Source organism: Prinia subflava, chromosome 1, assembly GCF_021018805.1.
Source record: "Prinia subflava isolate CZ2003 ecotype Zambia chromosome 1, Cam_Psub_1.2, whole genome shotgun sequence".
Lineage (NCBI taxonomy): Eukaryota > Metazoa > Chordata > Aves > Passeriformes > Cisticolidae > Prinia > Prinia subflava.
The window spans coordinates 24,027,360-24,049,226 of record NC_086247.1 but is presented as its reverse complement, the minus strand read 5'-3'; the positions used below and the strand labels follow the sequence as shown (position 1 = coordinate 24,049,226).

The 21,867-nt window shown below is 37.8% G+C and overlaps 1 protein-coding gene across 3 annotated transcripts; it reads left to right on the top strand.

Moving 5' to 3' along the window:
- The first annotated feature begins 509 nt into the window (after positions 1-509).
- On the top strand, positions 510-21,867 carry CIBAR1 (CBY1 interacting BAR domain containing 1). Of its 3 annotated transcripts, XM_063391251.1 has the most exons (8): positions 520-676; positions 2,477-2,711; positions 5,080-5,148; positions 10,333-10,434; positions 13,985-14,089; positions 14,607-14,720; positions 16,283-16,402; positions 21,060-21,867. In XM_063391251.1, exons 1-8 carry the CDS (start codon positions 645-647, stop codon positions 21,171-21,173), a joined length of 891 nt encoding a protein of 296 aa, XP_063247321.1. In that variant the 5' UTR covers positions 520-644; the 3' UTR covers positions 21,174-21,867. The 3 variants fall into 3 exon arrangements, with proteins under 3 accessions (XP_063247341.1, XP_063247321.1, XP_063247331.1); XM_063391271.1 differs by lacking the exon at positions 16,283-16,402 and having other exon boundaries at positions 510-676; XM_063391261.1 differs by lacking the exon at positions 10,333-10,434.

The window sequence follows — 21,867 nt, the reverse complement described above, 5'->3', positions numbered from 1 at the left end:
CAGTTCTGGGCCCTTTACCACAAGGACATTGAGATTCTGGAGCATGTCCAAAGAAGGGCAGCGGAGCTGCTGAAGGGTCTGGAGAACAAGTCCCGTGAGGAGCGGCTGAGGGAGCCGGAGGTGTTCAGCTGGAGGAAAGGAGGCTCACGGAAGACCGTACCGCTCTGGACAGCTCCCTGGAAGGAGCCTGTAGCCCGGCAAGGGTGGCCCTCTTCCACCGGCCATTAGGTGACAGGAAAAGAAGACATAGTCTTAAGCTGCACCAGAGGAGGTTTAGGTTGGACATAAGGAGGAATTTCTTTCGCAGAAGGGGTGATTAGACACTGGAATGGGCTGCCCAGTGGGGTGGTGGAGTAACCCTCCCTGGAGGCGTTTAAGGAAAGACGAGACGCGGCACTCCGCGACGTGTTCCAGCTGATACGGCGGCGTTCGGTCAGAGGCTGGACTCGGTGATCTCAGCGCTCCTTTCCAACCGCGCTGATCCTGGCCTTCCGGGATGGTGTGTGCTCCCCCGGCTCCCCCCGCCCCGCAGCCCGTGCCGCAGGCCGCGGGGCGGCGCCGGGCCGGGTGTCCATGGAAACCGAGCGCACGCGGAGCGCCGCCCTCCTTCCCTGCTTCCCGCGGCCGCCGCCGCAGTCGCCACCATGATGCTGCTGGGCCGCGGGCTGGACGCCAGGTACGGGGCAAAGAGGGCCGGGCAGCCCCGGGCTGGAGCGGGGGAGGGGGCCTCGCTTCCAGCAGCGTGCCCGGGGTGGCGCGGGGAGCTCGGCCCGGTCCTTCTGAGCGCGTCTGCCTCCCTAAGGAGAGGGGGCCGCCTCTGCCTTCCTGCGGTAAAGGCCGCAAAACTTTCCCAGGCCTAGTGTGCTGTGCAGAGATGGAGTAAAGCTGTGCTGCCGATATAGATGTGGAGCTCTCGCGATTAATTCTGTGGACAATTCTAAGCGGTCGCGATAATGAGGGGAGAGTAAAAACTTTTACACTCCCATATAAGGACACATAGTGTTTCGCGTCCCAAAATTAAATCCTAGTTGCATGGGTGTACTGTAAGATCTGAATTGTAAAGTGGGTGATTATGTCTTCCTCTTGGAGGGAAACACTTTTTGACATGAAGATCTTTCAAGAAAATAGGAAATATATACCTTTTACTGAAGATCTTATCAAGCAGTATAATTTTGAAAAACAGCTTTATTAGTACAGCTTTTTAGTACTTAATGAAATTCTTGTGAAACCGTCCCTATTGAAGTGGTTCTGTGTTCCAGCATGTCCCGGAGGACTGAATAACTTCCTTGGGTTTCTTTAACTTTAGCGGAATCTCTTTTGAACAGCCTTCTGGATAGCTTGCCGTGAAGCAACCCAACTAGGTTTTTGCCCAAGGAAGAACTATTTTTTATTAAATATTTTCTTGAAGTAAAGGTGTTCCTCATTTGAATTGATCGCATTGTTATTTAGTCTCAAAGTACTAAATTTCTTTGAATTATTCTGATCATCATGTATCCTGATACAAAGTCAGTATTTAAATATTGGTGAGCAGTACTGGGATAGCTAAAGGGTATGAAGGAAGTTTTTGTTTCTGTCCCTTAGCACTTCACATCAATAACCTTGTGTTAGACCATACGGACTTCTTAGGACCCAGTATCTGGCAGGTACTGTTAGCTAAATTGTCTTACAGCTGATTCACTCAGATCAACAACTGCCAGGAGTTCACATGACCATCAAATAATAAAGGAATATGAAAGTGAAATACAAAGTGAAATATGTAAGTTATTGGAGTGACTTATTGTAGCGGAAAAAATCACTTCCTAGCAAAACTACCCCACTTATCTAAATCATTAATAATGAAACATACAGGACTGGATCAAATAAATTAATTAGATTTATGTCGTTTAAAAGAAAGTAATTTATCAGTGATGTATTAGTGATGAATGTCCTTTCAGTGGTATTAGAATTTTAAACTCTTGTGTCTATTCACTTTTCTTTAATTCTGGTGGTATTTATCCTCTGTAGTGCAGTTTGGTAACTGTTTGCAGTTTAAAGAACATTTAATACTTTATCAGTTTGTCCTTTACTGCCCAGTTTCTCCAGTCATTGCATTGCCTGTTTAGATTGCAGGCTGTTGCAGGGAGGGGTGGTCTTGCAGAAGTCTTTTTTGAGACTGCAGGTGTTACCACTGCATTAGTAAGTAATACCATTAGTAATAGTGAGCTTTTAGTGAGTTGCCTAAATGCAGGAGGAAAACTTCCAAGCAGATTTTTGTGATTGGATCTTTAAGTCTAAATCCGTTTTTTGTTTGTTATTCATTCATAAATAAGCACATTTTACATCAGTTACAACATTCTCTTTTTCAGAATAAATGTCTGCTTTGCACTGGAATGAGATATCCCCATTATTAATTGTAAAATGATATCGTTTTTCTTCTGTATGTGTCGTAAACATTTCTGCCCTTCTTATTTTTCACTTATTTTTCTTTCGTATCCAGGGACAATCAGACTAGACAAATACAAGATGCTGTTTCAAATGTGGAAAAACATTTCGGTGAATTGTGCCAAATATTTGCTGGATATGTACGTAAAACTGCCAGACTACGAGACAAAGCAGATCTTCTAGTAAATGAAATATATGCATATGCAGCTACAGAGACACCAAACTTAAAAGTTGGACTGAAAAACTTTGCAGATGAATTTTCCAGACTTCAGGATTATCGCCAGGCAGAGGTACAAAATTAAAGCTGTACATGTTGTGTTTGCCATCTGAACTTTTCAGTTACTTATCTGTGATTTAAAGGAAAATCATATACCCTGCAATCAGAAGAGAAACATGTCTAAATATATTAATGTCTGCGCAGGGTAGGCTGCCAAAGCATTCATCATTTACCCTCCTAATCACTTGAGGGAAAACTGCCTAAAGTTAATCCTGTTGAAGTCAGCAAAACTAGACCTATGAACACATAAAGTATTTAAGAAAGAGCAAGGGTTTTTTTATTGGTATTAGACTTTAGATTATGAATTATGGTTAATAAAGTGTTATTTTTTAATTGTGTGGATTGCATTGTCTAGCAGCAGCTGAGGCAAAATCAGTCATTTTCCTTTTGCTAAGCATTCTCAGATATAGTATTGAAGAGGTACTGTCAGGGACCACTGTAGATTTCATGAGTTTGTTGTTCAGTGTTAAAAGCACAAACTTGATTTGGACTATATGTGACTATATAGCCACATTTCTACCAGATGAGTGAGAGTATAAAGAAAAGTGTTTATGTTACTTACACATTTATGTGTGGTGCCAGTCAAACTGTAGCTTACAATGCAGAAATCCAAATAGTGAGATTAAAAAAAAATCATTCACATTCACTCAAACTAGTTTTTGGAGTATGTATCTATTCTTTTAGTGGAGTATAGAAAATTCCCATTTATAGTTTTGAACAGCTAAGACACACTATAATTCAAAAAAGAGACCAAAGTAGTTGACATTCTTTATGTCTTCAGATAGGACTTTATTTTGGAGAGCATTGCAAGTCATCTCTTCATAATAACACAGTGGGAAAAGAAAACCTTTTAGAAGTAGTTAAAATGTGAAGCAGAGAGTTTGAAGTACAAGGAATATGTGTGGATCTTTAACAATCTATTTAAGAAGTAATAAGAAATCTTAGAGTGTGTGCAGTTTTTATTTTTCCATAGCTCATACACATCTGCCTCCAGATGAGCCACATGTAGATCCTTATGCTTCAGTTGATGTAATAGCAAATTATCCTCTGCTATTAAAATTATATGGTGGCCAAAGGTTAATGTGAACTGAGACTGCATGATCCCTCTGTTTTCATCATTAAACTATGAACCTGTAATTTTGAGGTACATATGTAATATATTCAGTTTTGCTTTTGTTGATTTTAAATTTGTTTTTAAAAACTGACATTTGGCCTACATTCTCCTGCCATGCAGCAAAGGAAAAGAGAAGCTTTTAGTCTTTAAATCAAGTTCTCCTTTGCTTCTGAAAATAAAATATATTATTTCAGCTTTGTTTCTTCTGGGCATCAAGTCACTTAACAGTTTTCCTGTTTGCTGACAAAGTAGGCAAGAGAAAATTAGCTTATAAGGATTATCAATTTCTGGTCTTTAGCTGCAGTGCTAGATATATAAATACTGAGGGGTGAGCTACCACAACCTGTGGTAAGTAAGTAAAATGGGCAGTTATTTAGTACGTCTGTAATGTGTGTTGTTTAGAACCTTACTGCCCTGTTCCTCTCTATTCTATCGGCAGTTCAAGTGAAATTGTTTGACAGTGCACTGGTAGATGGTATCAAGCAGAAATGTTTGCCCAGCTAGCATAGATTTTGGCTGACTGGTGACTGCTAGTACAGAGGGATCTGTCTCTTCCCAGCAGAGATATGCACCTTGTCCCAGTCTGGATGTAACAGCGATGGGAACGGGACTCACTTGTGGTCCATAAGGCATTGGCAGATTACTGGGGCCACTCAGACACTTTTGTCAGATTTGACAAGCAGGTCTTATCCTATTGCCTGTCTGACCATATGTAGCTGTTTTTCTGACTAGGAGAAGTGAAACAAAAATTCAGAACCATTCATCTGTGAGAGCATTTATGCATTTTACATACCCTGTTATTGGTATTTTTAGTGCACTCAGTAGCAGTGATGCTGTTTCTATTATCTTTAAAAAGTGTTCCATTTTGTACAGTATATTTGATAGCAAAGATTGCTTAGTCAGTAACCTATCAGTACATGTAGAGCAAATACACTGGTCTTTAGATAGAAAGCTACAGAACTCCAAGATGCAGTGTTGGATGTATTTAGTACTCAGTTTGATGTATTCAGAATTTTCCATGTTTAATTTTTCCTGTTCTAATTAGGAAAAAAAGAATTCCACTAGAAATCAGCTGGAGATCTTCAGAAAACAAATTCCTTCTTGGTTAATGTACTTGAATGTAGGTTTTACAAAATTTTTTAAAACTCTTGTCCTAATATTTTTTCAGCATATATGGATTTAATTAATAAGATGAGTCACTGTTAAATTAATCCATCCACACCATGGATATGGATGATTTTAGCAACCTTGTGATTTCTTTCTGTAGGTTGACAGACTGGAAGCCAAGGTTGTCGAACCTCTGAAATGTTATGGGAACATAGTGAAACTTAAAAGGGTACGTTAAACATACATTTTCTCACAAGGTGTATTTCAGTGTCCTGGTCACTCAGTTGAAAACTTTTTGTTTATGGGGAAGTGGTTCTGATTTTTCATATTTCAGTTATCAGTTTAACTTAATTATGTAGTTAGAAATATGAACTGAACTATACATATTTTGGAGGAAAGAGTTTTGATACAAAGACAAGAATGTTCAGGCTCTTTGAGCACGAGCAAAGGCTCAGAAAAGGTATTTATTGCTTCTCTTCCAAACCTCCTGGATAGTGTAAATTCAGGACTTTTTATTTAGAAATAATGTCATTTATTATTGTTTGATTTTGATGATAATGGTGATGATATTATTATTACTACTGCTACTACTTTGGCTCTTAGTTATCAATATGTTGCCTTTAACAGCTTTTCTAACTCCAGAATTATGTTCTACATTAAAGTTCATAACTTAGAAAACACATTTTCTAAGTAACCTGGTAAGTAGGTAGTGGCCTAAATTCCTCTCTGTTAAGTCATCACGATGACCTGAAGATACACAAAAATCTGAGGTCTCTTCCTTCGCTATATTTTCAAAAAAACATTTATAGGAGTTTGAATTATTCCCTTAAAATTATCTGTAAGTTTCTTTCCTCCAGGAAGGATAAGCTTGAGCAAGTTATTTTTAATAAGCAGATACTAAAAGTAGATGTTTGTAATACTAGTATTTTATGCAGCAAATACTTTAATCCTGCAAACTCAAATCTGTAATTGATGTATAAGTCTGTACCATAATCTATATAAATCTTAAATTATTATTTTTATCTTATGGTACTTTACAAAAATACCAAAATCAAGATCTTGTGGTGCATTCATCATGATTAATTTGAGTAGATTGTGGCACTCCATCTCAAGCAAGCAGTTTTCCCATGTCTTTGTTGTGGTTTTACTCCATATGGTGAAGAACCAAGTAATGTTTGGAACTTCATGCACAGTTACCTCCCTTGGTGGTTAGAGAAACAATTGTGAAGGAAATGCATCCTGCCCCTGAGTAGGACTATCCATGGTAGTCCTTAACAGAGCTGTAGACTATAGAGACTAAAACCTGGTGTCTTAAAGGCCACTCTGAAAGCCAGTTTGTGAGATCTAGAACTGAGTACTTTGTAGGGTATAAATGTTGAGGGTGGAAGACAAGTCTCATGTGTTTGTGGCAGTAGGGTTGCTGAGGAAACACAAAACATTACAGCAGTGCCTGGGGCTTCCAAAGCATTGAAGATACTGTCTTGAGGTGCACCGCCACTGATAGCCAGTAATGCTGAGGACAGAAGCAGCTGAAACCAAGTCGTTGCTTGCAACAGTGAATTGAACTTCTTGTGATCTGTGCCTTTCAGAATGTCAGAAAGCATTGCATAATGTTTATTTTAGCTACAGTGAGGAGTACAAGAGCATTTTTAAACTGTAGAAGGGATCAACTATTTTACCAGTTTACCTGTGGACTAAGATTGACGTCACTAAAGATGTAGGCCATTAAATGGTTATTTTTTTCCCATGGCCCGTCGACCATAAACCTTGGTTAAAACTTCAACTGCCTGGTCTTCAGTTATGATCTGTAATCACTGGGACACATTTAGTGACAAAGGAAATTTTGTCACCCATGTAAATCTAGCACAAGCTGCTAGTTCTAGGACTGCTTTAGCTGTAACTATATTAGCTGACTAAAGTCAGGCTGAGTATGTCATTATAGCTACTTTCTATAAAGGGGATGTTCTCACTGCTGCTTAATTACTGGTGTTGTTCCAGGAAGTACACAGCAGTATTTCTGTGCTAAAAACAACTGTTGCTTTTTCTGTGGTGTAAGACATCAATGTCCTGTGCTACTAAATGCTTTAGAGAGGCCCAGGTCAATCAGAGTAGTGTGTCCTGTATCTGTTAATGCAGTAAAATTGTTTCATTCACTTGTTCAGGTTTACGATGCTGAATAACTTCAGTGGAAGCTAAAACATTATTCTTGTGCTGTAACACAGCTTAAATGTAGGTAGGATATGAGCATTTCTTTCTGTTTCATTGTTCTATATATCTGTCTTCACTTTTCTACTTTTTGGCAACTCCGTTCCTGGTTCCTTTTCTTCATGTAAAACAGGACATCATAAAACCAAGGTGATCCACGTGCAGAAGAAAGGATTGATTTGCTTTAATAACTTCAGTGACTAAAGCAGGTAACAGTACAGTGATGAGGCTCTGCCAGCTCATTGTCTGGTGGATGAACTGTAGCTGTACTTCTGTATGATTTGAAAATAGATGGGTGACCAGAATTCTTACGTGTGACTTTGAATTCATAGTTAAAACCTAGAGGGACTATGAATAACTTTATATTCTTTGTACCTTTTATCTCATTGCCTATTCCATTCCACTTTTCCTTGAGTGTAACTAAAGCATATTTTCCAAAAATATGTCAAAGCTTGGTCTAAAGACACTGGTGGTGAATGTAGGTCTGTTGGTGGTAGTTAGTGGTTAGTTGATGTTTGTGGTGTTTTTTTTTTTAAATGAAAGACTTCACCTAATTGTTGGTTCTTGTTATATGCTCCACTGAAATGAAAGAGCTCTGTAATGCTTTAGGGTTTTTTTCTGAATGAAGTATTTAGATGCTAGAAAAACAAATTTTTCTTTTTTTTTTCTGTTAGGTAATGTACACCGTGATTCTTTCATCATAAATTTCATTTTCCCCAGCTTTCTAATATTTTTATTGAGTTTTTTTCTGCACCCTTTTCTTGGACAAAATATGTATGTAACTTGTTCTGTACAACAATACGTATGTAACTCTTTTGTACATCCAAAACTTACACACAGCTTCACCATCACGGCCATAGTAGCAGTAATTCTTTGTGACACTTCAGCTAGAAGATCAGTGTGTTTCATGGCGGCTGTTGCTACAGAAAACAGAGGTAGAGGAGGGAACAGTTCAGTCCCTGTAGGTATTTCCAAAGTCACTACATGCTAGAACAAAAATACTGCATTTAATAATGGTAACTCCAAAACTTTGCATCCTCAAGTACACTTTGCATGAAAGTCAGAACCCTTTCAAGCCAATGTTAAATCTGATTGACTGTTTTAAGTGGGCCTAGAAAGCCAGTGCTGTTAACAGGGCTCAGCCATTAAATATCACTGAACATGCAGCTGTAACCATTAGATAGAAAACTTTGCTGTTTCAAAAATAAATACATTCTTTTCTCTTCCTCTACCTTTAATATTTTAAACTGGAAAAACAATTCTAAAAATTCTATTATTGCTTTTCTTGAAGCCACATGGTTTTCTTAAAAACAAAAGGCCTTTTCAGTAGTCTTTGACCTTAGAGGTAAATCCCCTTCTGAAAGAACAGCAGTAAAAATCCCTTCTGAAAGAACAGCAGTAAAATTAGCTTTGATGGGCTGAAGATGATATAGTTTTATTATCAGAAGCCAGCTCTGTGTCCCCAGAGATGAAGCAAAATTATAGTTACATACAAGGACATACAGACAGTAAGGATAGAAACAAGGAAGAAACTGCATGTTTTGACCCTGATCACGTGCAGCCTCGTTATTGAAGGAACACTGTGAAACTTGGCAATCTTGTGCTTGTCACTGAGTAGTAATCTGATCACAGGATCACAAAACTTGCTGAAAGACACATTCTTAGTTGCATATCCTTTTGAGTGACAGAGACATAAAAAGGATTAAAATTGTGAAATCCAAGGAAGGAGCACAGACAACTTCCCAATATGATAGTTTCTGATAGCTCTAAACCCATTCTGGAATAGTAAATAAAAGGAAAGTGGTATTTTTAGAGTAAAAGGTCATTTGAAATGCATGCCAAATACTGCCTCAGATTTTGTTAGACCTTAGACTGTATTTCTGCTTGTTCTAAACTACTACTCCTTTTAACTGGAACCATCAAAATTAATGACCTTTTCCATACCAGCATCAATGGAGTGCTAAACACTTGACTGATAATCTTATATTCCATGAACGTCAAACTGTTTGCAAAACTCAGTTTATAGCATGAACAAAAATTTGAGAAAACTGGTAGATGAAGAGCATTCTTAAATTGGCACAGGTCTTCCTAGAATTACATACTACTTCTCCTTTGGAAATGGAGCAAAAACAGTTATCAACAATTTCTGTCTTTTCTAGATCAGTTAAGTTTTATCTTCTCCAGCTACATCATTACTTGGACATATTTTGTTTCAAATGATTTTCAACACTTTACCAAATGCATGTTTATAAATATTCAGTTTAACCCTTTCAACCATAGAATTCCTATGGTACCTTGTAGCACAGAATTGTTTAGGTTGAAAAAGACCTCTGTGATCATCGAGTCCAACCATTAGCCCAGCACTACCTTGTTCACCAGTAAACTATGTCCCCAAGTGCCACAGCGACAGCTTTTTTGAACACTTCCAGAATGGTGATTCCATCAGTTCCCTGGGCAGCCTATTCCAAAGCCTGACCACCCCTCCAGTGGAAAAAAAATTCCCAATATTCAATCTAAACCTCTCTTGGTGCAGCTTATATGTCCTCATCCTGTCACTGGTTGCGTGAGAGAAGAGACTGACCCCCACGTGGCTACAGCCTTCTTTCAGGGAGCTGTAGAGAGCGATAAGGTTCCCCCTGAGCCTCCTCCAGGATAAACACTCCAAGCGCCCTCAGCCACTCCTCATCAGACTTCTGCTCCAGCCCCTTCAGTAGCTCCACTGCCAGCAGTGACAGCAGAGGCAGTGGACAGCTGACAGCAGTTATATTTTCTTCATAACTTCTCCTTGGGAATGACTGCTGCCTGCTTTGGTTTTTTTTTTAATGATGCCACTTTATTTGATGCTGCTTTTTATTTCTTAGTACCGCATTTATTCTACTGCTAAGTCAGGAATGACTCTGCCTTAATGCTTTGGGAATCTCAGCTTGTGATAATCTGCTATACTTTTATGTAAAGCTGTGAATATCTTTCTCTTTTCTTCCCCACATTTTCAGTTGTAGTGTGTGCTATAGGGAATTGCACAAGGTGCTAAACTCTCTCAGTGCCCACTGACTTCTCTTTCAGAGAATCAATTAACAGATCACTGAAGTCTGTTTTTGTTCAAAGCACAAGTTTTATCCATATGTTCTAGGCAATGCATGTATGAAGGAGAGCATATTTTGTGTTATCCTAGATGTATTTCAAACGTGTTAAAACATTTTATTTCCAGGATGATCTTAAAGCAACTTTAACAGCAAAGAACCGAGAAGCCAAGCAGTTATCTCAACTGGAAAGGACACGGCAGCGGAATCCATCAGATCTACACATTATCGTATCCTGCATTTCTAGTCACTATGAGAAATATTTTTTAAATTTCTTGGGAATTAAACTGTTATTTTACAAAGTGGTAGTAAGAATAATACTCCTTAGAGGAACTGTTTCCAGTGTTGAATCTTTTCTTAAACTTCATGTAAAGTTACAGCTGCTGCAGAGCAATAGTTACTCTCTTTTGAAATTAAAAGAAACTATGAATTATTTGATATGTTTATGCAAGAGAGGTAGGCATAGATTACATCTAGGAATTTGGAAGTTTTTGAAAGTAAGTGTAATCAGATAATTTCTTGTTTATTTCTGTGGATTTATTGGTTTTTTCCCTGCCATTTTGGCAATTGTTCTTCCTGGTATCTAGATGGAATGAGTTTCCTCCAGCTGTATGAAGGAATAAGTTGTTATTCTCTTAATAGAATACTCAACTAGACTACTCTTCCTTTCCAAAGACCAGTCACCCTCACCAGTGTACTGTATCACAGCAGGCAAAATTAAGGCTCCATCAAACTGAATTAGGATTTCCATTAAAATCTCATTGAGGTTTCAAATTTTGAAGCAATGAGAATCTAGGGAATGCCAAAATAAATGGGATCAAGACAATCCTACTTCAGTGCCTTTATGCTTATGTATTATGATACAGGATCTAGGTTCATGATGTACTGTTTAGTTTTTATTACATTTTAGTGTTGGACTTGGGAGTCTTTAAGCAGTTCGATTTGTTGTTGGCTTTTATCAACTCTATTTCAGAATCTTCAGGATCTTTCTAGTGACTGGAGCATGAGACTGTAGAAAGAGTGAAAATTACTGTGTTGGTCTAACAGAACACAGGAGAACTACATTTTATTTTTGTCTTTGTGAGAGAATTTCCATTTAATATTAATCAAATCAGTTCAGTCATGACTAATTAGAACTCCTCATGTAATAAAGACAGACATACGTCAGCCACAGGGTTAGAACTCGAGCTGTGTTGCAAAGTTCTCTTTTGTTGGAATTGAGGGAGTAAATTATAATAATAAGTTATTTTCCCCAAAGGGAGACTGGTCCCATTTTTCTCCCTCAAGCTAATTCCCATTTCATTTCATGGGTATGTCACTGAACCTCGTTCATTTCTTTTTGTTTCTTTTCTAAGCTTCTCCCAAATACTCTTCTGTGACTTAGTTTCTTGTCACACCTGTTTTCAGCACTTAAGGCTTTGCCTGAAGAGTTATAAAATCTCAGTACAGTCTGATTCTACACATGGCAAAGGCACCAAATGCTGCCTATTTGCATTTTAAAGTGATTGACACAAAACGATAAGAAGGTATTAGGAGCAGGAATGTGCTCATTGCTTTTGAGGGTGTGTGCAGGTCAGCTTTCAGGTCTGAGAGAGGCTTTTCCACATCAGAGCACAGCAGCTGGGCTCCTGCTGGGGTCCTTGTACTCTTTAGCAACTGTGATGTTGCAGCAGTGAACAACTTTGGCCACAGATAGCAAAGGATCTGTATTTACTCCCATCTTACAAATGGGGTATTAGCACAGCTTTGAAAAGAAAACATTATCAGATTTCTAAAACTACAGAAATACACTTCTGTAAATCAAAGTAGATTTATTTTTCTTAAGAAGTCTGCTAAACTGTAGGTTGCCTGCTTTTTATTTTATTCTTTTAAAAATAAATACCCAAACCCTCAGTCCAAAACAAACAGCTGTCCTGAAATGTTTCAGCCTGGATACTTGAATTCTAGCAAAGCTCTAACAAACTCTACATCTTACAGCCAGAGGCTTCAGACAACATAATAACAGCACTAGATATATAGATGTTTTGAAATAATTAATGTAAATAAGTTCACAGTGTATTAAAAGTAGAAGTGAAATTGAACACATCCATGAATATTGATTGTTACATTGCCATTTTTTCCTTTACTAATATTTCCAGTCACAGGTGAGTGTTCAGAAGAGAAAACACCAGACTGCTGTTGTCCAAACTATGCAGGCTCTGCAACTTTAGACACTTCACTGTAAAACAATTCCTCTCCCAAAGCACCTGTGCACAAATTATGTCCAATCTAAGATGTATTGAGGAGATGTATTTGATTATCATAGAAATAACATACATAACATAGAAATAACATAGAAATAACATTTGTATGTGTAAGGGCTGTGTATGCATAACGGCAGCCATCACTTACACAGTGACTGACTGAAGCAGTTGAAAATACACAAAATGGTTTTTCTTCCCTCCTGTGGTTTGGGCAAAATCAAGAGAGAGAGATGAACATGTGACATTATGTACTACTAAAGTTCATTACCAATTCTGCTTGCCTTGTAATGGCAGAGTTGTGTTTATGATTTTAGGCTGTTTTTGAAAGGAGATTATTTCAAATTGATAATCCTGTAAAATAAGATTAGCAGATTACAATCAAAGAAGTGAACAGAGCATGCCTTATGCTTTGGGTTTCTATATAGGTAACACTAAAAGCAGGAACTAGACCTGTGGTGTCTATTTCCATTAAAAAAATCCTCTCCTAAGTTGCAGTTTTGTAGAAATGGGAAGAACCCTACAACTTGATCATAGGATACAGTACTTGATCCATATACTACTTTCAAATCTCATGACCAAATAGGTTTGTGATAATACTGACTGAGCCTGTAAGTATCATTAGTGTATGATGTTTACCAACAATGTATGGAAAATAGACCCAAATCTTGTAGCTTTCAAGTGCAAGCTCTTACACTGTACATTGTTAATTTGTAATAGTACACAGCTCTCAGACTTGATTTAATCAGAATAGTTTCAATATCTTTCATTAAATGGTAGTGAACTTTCTATAAAGTTCATCATTCTCTCTAATTAAAATAGCTATCTAAAATACTTTTTATAGTAACAGAATAAGAAAAACTGTGCATTTATGTGTCAGCAATTGGTTGATGTGTCCCTTTCCCAGTGCCGTGTTGAGGATGTTTTTTGTAAGATATTTTCATAATCCAAAAATATTAAAAACATAAAATACCTGAAATGCATTTGAATCTAAAAATTACAATAACTTTAGCCTGCAAGATTGAGCTATTTAAAGGATAAATGTGCTAGTTCCAGCTGCTGCTATAATTGTCTATTTAAATAATTTTTTCAAACTTACTAAGATGAGGTCCAGTACACTATACTGGAAAAGATTCTTTCTGGACCTAGCAGATGGATCTGCAGTAGAAAAGAAGAGGTGATCTTTCCTGCTCACCCACCACTCTGGCCTGTGTTGGGTTAAGTACCTAAACCCAGTCACTGTGTTGTCACTGGGGTGTCAGGGCTGGCTCAGTAAAACTATCACATGATTATTACAGAAAACAAATCAGGGCAGAGGGACAACTCTGATTGGCTGCAGCTGGTCATTTTTCATGTTTCACATCACAGTCACAGCAGTGCAGAAGGCATCTTTATATGTTCATTAAGCTACAGACTTAAAATACTGTAACACAGATATGTATTGTTTTGAAAACTCAGACTTAAATGTTTTCATGACAATTACAGGAAATAGCTCCGTATCAAATGCAAGACTAATTTCACCTTTGTGTTACTTTACCAGGCCGAAAATGAACTGCAGAGAGCGACACTGGATGCTACTCGAACAACTCGGCACTTAGAGGAAACCATTGATGATTTTGAGAAACAGAAGATAAGGGACATCAAAGTATGTGTACTCACATTTCATCCTGCATAATAAAATTAACTATAGTTAGTCGGGGCAAGATTAGCAAAATCCAGTATTCACTGAAATGCAGATCTCATGGTATTCATAAATATTTCACAGAATTGTAAATTACAGATATGTACAGAATACAGATTCTATATCCTCAACCTATTATAAAAGACTGTCTTCAAAATAGTAAAACTTCTGACTGACTACATCTTGTGAATACATACTGGAGATTATCAAGTGACTTTTCAGTAAGACATGTTATTCCTAATACATTTCCTCTTTACTTCTGAGGTATTTATTTAGAATTTATTATTAAATAATAACTGCGAAAGTGATAGCCCAGCCAGCATTTGTTTCATTTCTAAAATTCAAGTCTGACTACTTAAAAGTACTAAATAGCGTGCAGTTATTTGTATTATATAAATACCAAACATAGACTACAGCAATTTTTTGACGTGAAAATGTACTTTACTGCATTAAGAAAACCTTTCTTTTCATTTGCTCTCAGAACATATTTTCTGAATTTATAACTATTGAAATGTTGTTCCATGGGAAAGCTTTAGAGATATATACTGCTGCCTACCAGAATATCCAAAACATTGATGAAAATGAAGATTTGGAGGTAAGAGTGATTGACATTTGTTTTTCTGTTTACTTCCTATATAAAAACAGCTTTCACAGTTGGGCTATATGTGTCCCACACAGAAAAATACAACAAACATTTCAAGTTCCCAGAACAAACTCATGTATGCCGAGCCTCTTTTTTTGCACTTCTTCAGCAAGAGCATGCAGGTTTATAATCTCAGAGGACACAAACAAAAAGCAACTGCAGTGGCAATCTAATCTTTCCTACAAAACACAGATGAGACTCGGAAAATTACCTGCCTCTCCAAGCTCAGCTAAACATAGTGTTTAAAGAACACTTCTGCAGTGAGTCTTGCTCTAAAGATGCACATAGAAAAAATCTTACACTGCTGTGATAAAGATGATGTAAAGACTAATTAATGCATTAGAGATCTCCCTCTAACCTGAATTTTATTTGCTTGTTTTCATCTTTTAATCATTTTTATTCGGCTGTTCTAGAATTAAAAGATATTTGTTATTTACTACATTGGTGGTTTTGCCTTGTGGCAATACCCAGCTTCAAGTCACCCTTTCTCTTCTATCTGAATTACAGTCTCTCTCTTTCCCAAGATATGCTTTTTAGTCTTTTATTCATTCTTGCAGTTCTTCTGGATATTGGGCCTTTAAACTGAACATTATTGAAATGTGTGTTGTTTATATATGTTTGGTTTGTAAAAAAAGTTGGATCACTTTCAGTCTTTCTTTGGAAATCTTACCAGTCATAATTTTATTTTGTCTATGACATAGCTCAGAACCAAGTTAGCACAAGACTTAAAAAACCAGGATTCTTCAGTGACAGTCATATTTGAGACTACTTGGTAATTTTACTTTATTTAAACTATGCCTTGGCAATTCTGTACTATTTTAGTTTCACAATTATAATGTCACATGGAACCGATTCAGAAATCTCCTTTAAGGCAATACTTTGTCTTTCACAACCAAATTTTTAATCTTATCTTAAATTTCCTGTTAATTGGACAATTATTTACTTTTTATAAAAATCCTGACCATAATATACTATCCCCTGGACTTAAAGTCTTGCACAAATAGCTGTATTGGTTACTGAAATAGCTTGAAAATATAATGGATGTTACGGTCTCCTCTGTATTCTAAGAGGTTTCTGAAATTTTTCATGAGTTGTGCATCTCCTGTACATTCCAAGTAACATTTTTCTGATGCAGTTCTGATCACTGACAGCAGGGATTTGCTTGTAAAGGGGCTGAGTTCATCTGCAAGGAATGGAGAGCCTGAAGGAGTTGCAGGGGTTCACAATTCTAGCTTAGCCTGAAACTCAGTTACGTATGTTGGAGGGAAACCACTGCAGTTCTCTCTGTGTAAATGTCCCCAAACCTCTGAAGATTGTTTACCTTGACCACATAAGTATGTTGATGTGTCTTAGGTTAAGCAAGGACTTTTCAGCTAAAAGTGATCGGTCCACACTACAGTTGATGCACATCTCTAGATCAGGCTTCATTGTCCAATGCTGCATTTCTGTAAGCTTCAGTCTTGGTGATTCTTAGCTTGCAAGCATCTGAGTCTCAGCTTTCTCCATTTGATTAGGTTTTTCGGAGCTCACTTTATCCACCAGACTATCAGTCTCGCTTAGACATAGTTCGTGCAAATTCCAAGTCCCCCCTGCAAAGAATTGGCTCCTCAAAATCTTCACTGAGAACAGCACTGGTAAGAAAAAAATTGCATACTAAATCACTCTATTCAAGCTCTGCTTAACATAATCTTTTAGCTAATGCACATGGATCCACTGTCTTTACCCAGTTCAGGACCAACAGAAATGCAAAGAAACTCTCAATGGCATAAATATCGTATTAAGCTCTTGATAATACAGCTTTATCATTGAAGGGAAAAATCCCTCAGCTTTTAAAGCTGTGTTGCTTACTTTTGACAAATGCCATTTCCAGCAATACTTGGTCTTCCATCAGCAAACTGTGGTATCTTCCAGAGAAGAGATCTACGAGCTTATTTGAAAGAGTAGTGACATTCCTTAAATACTTGCATATTTTTAGTATTCAGATTCTAGAGTGTGGCATCCCAGATCCTAATCCAGACTAGTGATACCTTCTAGCAGCAGAGCAAACCCATGACCAACAGACCTCTCATTTTATACTCTGAAAATTCACAGCAGGTGAGGAAAAGAATGATTAAAAAGAGTGAAATGGTTGAAGATTGTGCCACTCTTTTTTGAACAGATACCTTGCAAATATCTTTGCCACTTGTTAGCAGTAAACTTGCAGATACTGCAAAATGGCTAAATTATTTTTAATTTATTGCAACTGTAATCCTGTAACTACAATTCTTACCAGTGTTTCACTTAAAGACAAAGCCACATTTAAAATGTATGTATCTTACCTTTTTTCTTTGCATAGAATCATGCATTGATACTGTAGTAAGGAAAACTTCTTGACTTCGTACACACTTTACACCTTCTCTCAACACAGAACAGATTGATTATTACAGTTCAGCTGTTCTGTTTTTGAAAGTATGAATTGTGTCATCTGAGTGGATACAACCTAGTGATTCAGTACTTCAGTTTATGAAGTACTACCTTGATTGAGTAACATGCCAGTCCTCTCTATCACTCAAGCAAATTTCATGTTCAAGCTACTTCAGAAAATGTAAGAGATAAACACAAAACAAGGGAAAACTGAGAGTATGTACTCTGTGATTTCTCTGAGAGGTGGAGTGGAACTCCATTTTGACTAACTTGCAAGTTAACCTTTTTCATTTCCTAGACTGCTCTCTTAATTATAACTTTGGGTGTTAGTGTTGTCATAACCTTTCCTGTTCTGAAAAGAACAAGATGTCATCTAGACCTAGAGGGAAACTGCAATGCAATTCAAAATAAGATCATCTTACTTGGCTGTGCAGTGTGTCTGCAGAGGAGGATCACATGTCAGAAAAAAGGGGTGGAACACCCTACTAATGCTGTCACCATAGGGCAGTGAAGAAAAATTCAGGCAGCCCTGGAACGGTTGGATGAATGGGCAGAGTCCAATAGGATGAAGTTTAATAAGTCCAAGTGCTGAGTCCTGCATTTCAGCCACAAAAACCCCCTGCAGTGTTACAGGCTGGGGACAGTGTGGCTGCACAGTGCCCAGGCAGGAAAGGACCTGGGGGTATTGGTCAGCAGCTGGCTGGACATGAGCCAGCAGTGTGCCTTGGTGGCCAAGAAGGCCAATGGCATCCTGGCCTGGGATCAGGAATGGTGTGGCCAGCAGGAGCAGGGAGGTCATTCTTCCCCTGTATTCGGCACTGCTGAGGCCACACCGCGAGTGCTGTGCCCAGTTCTGGACCATCAGTTTAGCAAGGACATTGAGGCACTTGAGTGCATCCAGAGGAGGCAACGAAGCTTGTGAGGGGCTTGGAACACAAACCCTGTGAGGAAGGGCTGAGGGAGTTGGGGTTGTTTTAGCCTGGAGAAAAGGAGACTCAGAGGTGACCTTATCACTCTACAACCTTCTGAAAGGTGGCTGTAGCCAGGGGGGGGTTGGTCTCTTTCTCCAGGCAACAACTAACAGAACGAGAGGACACAGTCTCAAGCTGCGTCAAGGGAAATACGAGTTGGATATTAGAAAGAAGTTTTTCACAGAGAGAGTGATAAAGTACTGGAATGGCCTGCTGGGGAGGTGGTGGAGTTGCCATCCCTGGATATGTTTAAAAAAAGACTGGATGTGGCACTCAGTGCCATGGTTTAGTTGAGGCGTTAGGGCATGGGTTGGACTCGATGATCTTGAAGGTCTCTTCCAACCTACTAATTCTGTGATTCTTTGTGATTCCTGATTCTGTAAATAGCCTGGTGCTGAATTACGCTAAGGGCTCTCAGATTTTTGGAACCACCAAACATCTCATGAGAAAAAAAAATACTGTATTCAAACAAACCTTCAGGTGATTTATCTTTTCTGTGGATCATTTTTGACAAATCTGGTTTCCTGCTACACGGTAATCCTTTACTGTCTGTAATGAAGTACTTTGCAATTTCCAGTGTAAAGCAGTATAAATAATGTGGGGAGCAGTTCAGAGAATCACACAGCCCAAGTCTGTGGGGCAGGGGCAGACAGACACACACAAATGCTAGCCTGTAGGTGGGGACTGGGGGAAGTCACTGAATACCAGATGGAGTAAAGTGTGCCAGTAACACAATTCAGGTCTTTTCAGAGGATTTAATACATACCATCCTTGAATTATTTCTGGCTCTGTGGATTAATTTTCTGTATTATCTCAATGTTAAAAATCCAAAGTACTCCTTCAGCTTGATTCATTTTCTCACAAAGAGCTATGTCCTTCATTTCACAACATTTCACTTGGCAACTTATCTGCAATGTTTTGGTTTAACCATTCAGGTTGGTATTTTAGAACTATAGCAAAATAGAATTACCTTTTCCAGATATTTTAAATCAAACCTTGCTACACAGATTTTATCTACATGCATTAAATATAACAAGCTTTTGCACTGACACTCTGTAGAACAGCAAAGTATCATTTTAACCATTATTGAAAATGTCTGCACCCAAATGTTCCAACACTAAAACGTGGAGTGAATTGTCCTGCTTCTGTAGTAGCATCTGCAGTGAAACACAGAGCTGAACTGCTTAGGCAAGGACAGTCATCACCTACATGCAACTCACAGAATTAGTTTTTACATAATGTTATTTTTGTCAACAAATTATCTCTTTTTTTTGGCATTAAGTTATGAAAATTAAATTTCAGTCTTGGTATGTCTTATTCCTTTGGCACAATTACTTGGATTTAAACCGCATAATCTCTTTTCTCACTTTCCCTCCCTGATCCAGTTTGGTTTTTAGGGATAGCCATCTTAGCAGACCAGTGATAATGTTTAATATACTATTTAGTTTATTGCTGCATGGTCAGAGGTTTTTCAGCAGTGAGCAGAAAAAAGCCACAAAGCCAAAACACTTCTTATTTCAGGAAAGGGGAAAGTGGGGGAGCTTTTCTTCAGAAATATGATGCAAGTTCTGCTGAAGAATTTCAGATGCTCTGAACTAGAAAAAAAAACCCTTAAAAAGTTAGTCTGTCCCACTGAAATTCATTTCACCTTAACAGGCTCAATCTGCAGCATACCTTAAATTCCAATTACAAATCACTGCCACTGTCTTCTTTCCCAGAATAAGAGACTGCTGCTTTAGAGATTTCAACTCAAGTTTAACCCGGCTTCACCCAATGATTAACTCCAGTTTCTGTTGTGATCATTTGTAAGCAAGTATTTGTTTCAAGCTAAATCATGTACTTTGTGAGCATCAACAAGACTAAGGATTTTTCTGCTTTACAAAGTTCAATGACTACAGTTTGCTTTAGGCACACACAAAAAAACTTAGATTTACATACAAGGCTATATGAATTGTAACATCTCAGAAGTCAATTTAATAATGAGCATTTAAGGATTTTTAAAATAGGGGGCTGGTTTAAAAAAAAAAGGCAAGCTCTGTCTTCAGTACAGAAGTCTTTATTGTATCACTGTATGCAAGAACACAGAAAATATAACCAAAATTAGAGCTGCAGATGCCCTTAGAGTACCACTGAACCTGAAACAATTTTTCAGAAGCATTCCAGATGACTTGGATGTCTTCAATGTTCTCTTTCTCATGGGGAAAGGAAAAAAAACCCATATACTCTTCTTTAAACTATAAATGTTGCATTGTCTGTGAAGAATCTATCCTCAATAGGAATTAGATTTAGCCCTCATTTAAAAAAAAAAGTACAGACTGCAGAATCTGTCAAATGAGATGAAAGCTTGGCAGCTGGCACTTGTTTTTAATGTTTGATGAACCAAAAAGAGGAGTCACTCCGAAGGCAAGCACTGATTGGCATGGAAAGAAGTTCATCCATGAATCAAGACTCTTTTACTAAGTTTGTCTAATTCATTCTTGAAAAAAAAACAAGTAAAAAGCTTAGAGCAACGTAGTTTTGAGCTTTTAACTGAAGAGCTCTGATGTCTTCAAGATAAGATTAGGCCCTAATACTCATCTTCAGCCTGCTGTTTCAACAGCCAACCCAGGAAAAAACTGACTTGCATCTTGTTGATTTTTAGCATTAATTGGGTAAAAATACCATTTTCCCTATCCCTTAATAGTTGTCAAGGACTACATGGATTTTTTTACCTTTTAAAAATCATTATAGTACTTTTATTCTGTGTCATGTATCTTTCCACTGGTGTGCATGTTATGAAGAGTTAATAAAGAAACAGCTTACTCCCTCCCCCAAATAAAAACCCTACAAACATTTAGACTGAAAATGCCAGTGGAGAATTATTTTTTGTTTGTAGAGAACAAACAGTTGATATCCTTTTGTTGAATTTTTGTTTTAGCGCATTTCCCGCAGAATGCGACGAAAAGATGAAGAAGAGGATGAGGAGGAAGATGAAGATGATGAAGAGGAGGATGAGGAGGATGAATTTGATGCTACTAAGGAAGTGAGATAGCAAAGCTGCTCTAAGAGGGTTTTTTTGTTAAGAGGGAAAAAAAAACCCTTTACCTTTAGACTTTTGTATGTTGGATCTAAAATTTGACTGGGGCTATATATTTAGAATTCCAGCAGAAGTTAGAATTAGCTCTGATTCTAGAGTGCCAGACAACAAATGACCAGTTTTAAAGAATGGGAAAAAATCCACTGAAAACGGACAGTTTCAGTAGCTAGAAATTAAATATTTAAATAGATGCCTGTATTATATTTGCATAAATGTTATACTGTAATCACATTTGCTTAAACTTCCGTGATGAACAGTGTCCAAAAACTGCACTAAGTTTTCAAGCAGTTACAAGCATTGTTTTCATGGTACTTTGCCAACATATTACCTCCCTAGCTATACACCTCTTGAATTTAAGTACTCTAGCTGTAACTGTGGTAATTTGGTTTATACATCCTAAACTGTAGTAATTAAGAAACTGTTTGCAGCAACAACCTGTTTTCATTTTGCTATCCACCCTGGATGGCAGAAGGCAGGATGAGGTGTACTTTTTTTCTTATTTTCATTTTCCTCAGGCTTTCATCAAGTTCAGATGACTTTTGATTCCTTTAAATATACAGAATGAACAGTCACAAATAAGGACCTGGCCCAGTATCTTATGTTCAATGCTGCTTTGCTTTTAAATAAAAGTGCCTTCATGATAAAACTA

What these genes read in the sequence shown, in the direction of transcription:
- CIBAR1 (XM_063391251.1), top strand. Translation starts at nt 645, where the DNA reads ATGATGCTGCTGGGCCGCGGGCTGGACGCCAG. An exon ending in GGCCGCGGGCTGGACGCCAG is followed by an intron (nt 677 to 2,476) that starts GTACGGGGCAAA and finishes TTTCGTATCCAG; the next exon opens with GGACAATCAGACTAGACAAA. An exon ending in CATCAGATCTACACATTATC is followed by an intron (nt 10,435 to 13,984) that starts GTATCCTGCATT and finishes TTACTTTACCAG; the next exon opens with GCCGAAAATGAACTGCAGAG.